This window comes from Cystoisospora suis (assembly GCF_002600585.1).
Source record: "Cystoisospora suis strain Wien I chromosome Unknown contig_10580, whole genome shotgun sequence".
NCBI lineage: Eukaryota > Apicomplexa > Conoidasida > Eucoccidiorida > Sarcocystidae > Cystoisospora > Cystoisospora suis.
Window position 1 is genome coordinate 1 of NW_027163352.1, and position 3,465 is coordinate 3,465.

Consider the following 3,465-nt stretch of genomic DNA (forward strand, 5'->3'; position numbering starts at 1 on the left):
GACTGCTACTGCCTGGGTTTCTCTGAATGAATGTAAGATGTAGTGACTTCCTCTCCTCGTTGAAGGTAAGTGGGGCTCATTTTCAGGTTCTCCGTGCGTCCGTGTGGCTTTCTGTGGACTACAATTGCTCTCGGCTGTGTCAAGTAACACCCGGTGCGCTACTAGCAGCCCTCTCAATACCGACTAATGAGCGTATATCGCTTGACAGTTGCCTGCACTGGGCAGAATCAGAGTGCGATACTTGCCTGACGCTCCTTTACTGCTATTTCCTGTAGACGAAGTCACTGAGCAACTGCTTCGTGCGTTGCCCAACAAATCTGAAGCTGGCACGGCCATCGCGGCACACTGCGTGACTTGCCCCAAAGAAACACGATGTGGATATCCCCAAACCCAAGCGTCATACTGTTTTGTGGGAACCGCCGCCGTTCGCTTCATGTACGAGCTGATTCTTCTCGCGTGCAGGGCAGTGACACGGCTCTGTTGCCTGGAAGCTGGTGACCGACAGAACGGTTACTGAAGCAGTTTCGCTTCGCTTCGACACGGGGGGTCACGCGCCACCTGGCTGGCAAGTCCAAGACACGATTGAACAGAGGAGGAACCTCGACTTCTTGTCAGGAGTACTTGGCCTGTCTTTTGCACCGAGGGAAAGACTGCGACACTAGTAAGACCGGGACTTTTGCAATGCCGAGGAGCTCTTCGTTTATCCTCCCTAATGATGTATGTACGCCTCTTTGCCGCTCGGCGAGACAGGAGATATACGCGCCGCAGATCACAGGGGTTTACGCGAAAACTGTGAAGAAGTGTCAATACTTACCAGCAACGCACGACGAGCCGTAGCGGGGCCGCGAAGCCTCCCCACGAGAGGGCACCTGAGCAATCATTCCCAGTCCTGCTTTGCTAGCCGTGGAAAGATTACTAGTACCTAGAACCCCCGGGGCGCAGTAGGCTTTGACGAGCCCGACGCACATGCCCAAAAGACACCCCACCATGTGGAACGCTACACGTCCAGCACTCGGACCCCGTCCTTGTTTACAATCTTCACCAGAAAGTCAGACTGGGAAACAAGGAACCTCGTTGACAGTTCCTTCTTGCACTTTCGAATTATTTCAATCGCCTCCTCCTCTGTCAGCTTTGGGTGATAGTAGCGATCCAGCAAACCGCCGAGGAAGTATGCAGCATATCCGTGAGCGCCTTTGTTCACCGCCGTCATGGATGCGAGATAATCAATCCAGTACAAGCGGGGCCCTTCCTGAAGCGAAAAACAAAGTGTCCGGGCATTCCGGCATTAGTTCCATGCTTACTGCCATCCGACTAAAAACGCATCCAAGGAGGGCTATTCTTCCTCTACACACGCAGCTGTGCTGTCTCCCTAAGCAACACGCGTCCGACCGCGTCACACACCTTCTTAAACAGAGAGACCTGCCTCTTACCACGACACGGAAGAGCAACACTGCAATCTTGTACCTAACCGCAATAACAGCCTTAACGAGGATTTTAACGCATTGGGGCGCTACTGTACAGTGCTCGACAACTGGGGACAGACAGGTGTGGCCCTGCTTGGCACTTCTTCTCAAGAGTCACTAATGCATCGGACGGAGGATGTCACAGGGTGGTCTTTCACATGGAGACGCGGAGACGCGGACTGATCTTGCCACTTTATTCACCCCTGCTCTAGCCCACGGATACCCGAGAAAAGATCTGGAGGATGTTTACCGGCGAGTCACTGTTGGCCCCCTTCAAATTGCTTAATCCTGGTCGCAGTGGCATCGGTAGGCAGTCTGACTACACTGTGTCCACGCAGGGGTGCCTACAGAGATACTGCAAGAATCACCGCTGTAGAACCTAGCTATCCATCGCTTTGTCTTGCCACCGCAACGCGATCTTCATCCCTGTTGGCACATAGCCATAGCAGCAGAACACTTTCCCGTCACACACGACAGCACACACCACAGTACGAACTCGGATATGCACCATTCACGCCCTCACCTCATCGTGACCAGCGAGCAACACATCCACATGGTAGGGACTGCGCCTGAGGTAGTAGGCAAGCTGTTGCCGCGTGAAGTTAGCTGCGGCGTCACAAGTCAATTTCCTGTTGTGCTTGAATCGAAAGAGATGGATGTTTTTCTCAATGTAGTCCCCAAACTGCAAGCGGTCTCCAATCTGCCCTGCCATTCCGAGAACTTTATTATTGTCAACCACCAGGAGCTTGTCATCGTCGCTTTTCATTCGAAGGATACTCGAGTGAGCATACTTGTCACAGGCAACCAGGGCAAATGTTGGACCCTGAAGACCTATTAGGGTCTCCATTTTTTGCTGGAAACAATAATGGTCGTGACTGTGACTCCCCCGGCGAATAACAGCCTATCTTCCCTGGAGAACGGGGAGCGATGAGAAGTCTATTGAAACCTTGAAGGCCGAAACAAAACCACAAGAAGGAAGGCACTAGATTTTTGTTGAGAAAGCGAACACCGGGAGTTCCTTTCCGAGAACGCAGGATACGATCTATGCTCATCTGCCTGTCCGGAAGCAAGCAAACCCGGCACTACAGGCCACTGCGGGTCGCTGAGAGATTTTTTGAGGAAAACACCTATAAAGAACTGTGAAGCAAGAGAGCTAGAACCAGCGAGAACCAGGCAGACAGACCGCAGATGCGATGAAGAGCGACAATTCAAGAGCAAAGCACAAAGCAAGTGCAGCGACCGCAGGTCTGACGGGTCTTTGGAAAGGTTAGTCTACCGCGGAAGCGGTATCTGTCGACGTGCCAGTCGCGACGTTCGAAAGAGAGAGAGAAGAGAATTTTCCCATCCACTCTGCCTGGTACACCTCACACACTCGGGAAGCGGGCAACTAAGCTGACACCACGGGAGGTACTTCGTCATTAGGCGACCGTACGCTGACTTACGAGAGGATCGCGGCACACGAGAGTACGCAGGTGACAGGAAGCCGACACAGACAAACGAGAGCGTGTAAGGATCGTGGTATCCCTTCGGTAGAAATACAAGACAGCGGGGACAACTGGCGCCGACGAAGCCACTGGGAGGGCCTCGCCTGTCGAAGATACCTCAGAAGATACTAGCCTTGACAAAAGAAGACTACGGGGCTAAAGTCAGGGTTCGCATTACTTGCTCAGAATCCCTTTCTCTCGCCGCTCAACGTTCCAGTCGCTCCCGCCTCCAGAGTTGCAACACCCGCCTCCTGCCGCTTCACATATACGCCGGGCGCGGTTTCCTATTCACCGGGCGCGGCCAGCTGTCCCGCGCAAGGACACAATGGGTACTGCGGTTTCGCTTTTGGACTGAGGACAAACGTCGGAAGGAAAACATCAGAACCACGTCGGGTAGTGCCCTGCACGACCGCGGATTCAAAAGCAATAGCGCGTATGCTGCGGCCTCCACAAAGTTCGTCAGTCATTCGCAGGCCAAGCACTCGCGGTGTAGCCTGGCCTGCGAATGACTGACGAAC

General features: G+C 53.5%; 1 protein-coding gene across 1 annotated transcript; it reads right to left on the bottom strand.

Annotated features, from left to right (window-relative positions):
- Window positions 1-103: 103 nt before the first annotated feature.
- On the bottom strand, window positions 104-3,103 carry CSUI_011282 (proteasome subunit beta type 2). The gene is made up of 4 exons (XM_068071382.1): window positions 2,906-3,103; window positions 1,987-2,409; window positions 815-1,249; window positions 104-562 (listed from the first exon to the last, which is right to left on the bottom strand). Exons 2-3 carry the CDS (start codon window positions 2,308-2,310, stop codon window positions 998-1,000), a joined length of 576 nt encoding a protein of 191 aa, XP_067916642.1. The 5' UTR covers window positions 2,311-2,409; window positions 2,906-3,103; the 3' UTR covers window positions 104-562; window positions 815-997.
- Window positions 3,104-3,465: the final 362 nt, after the last annotated feature.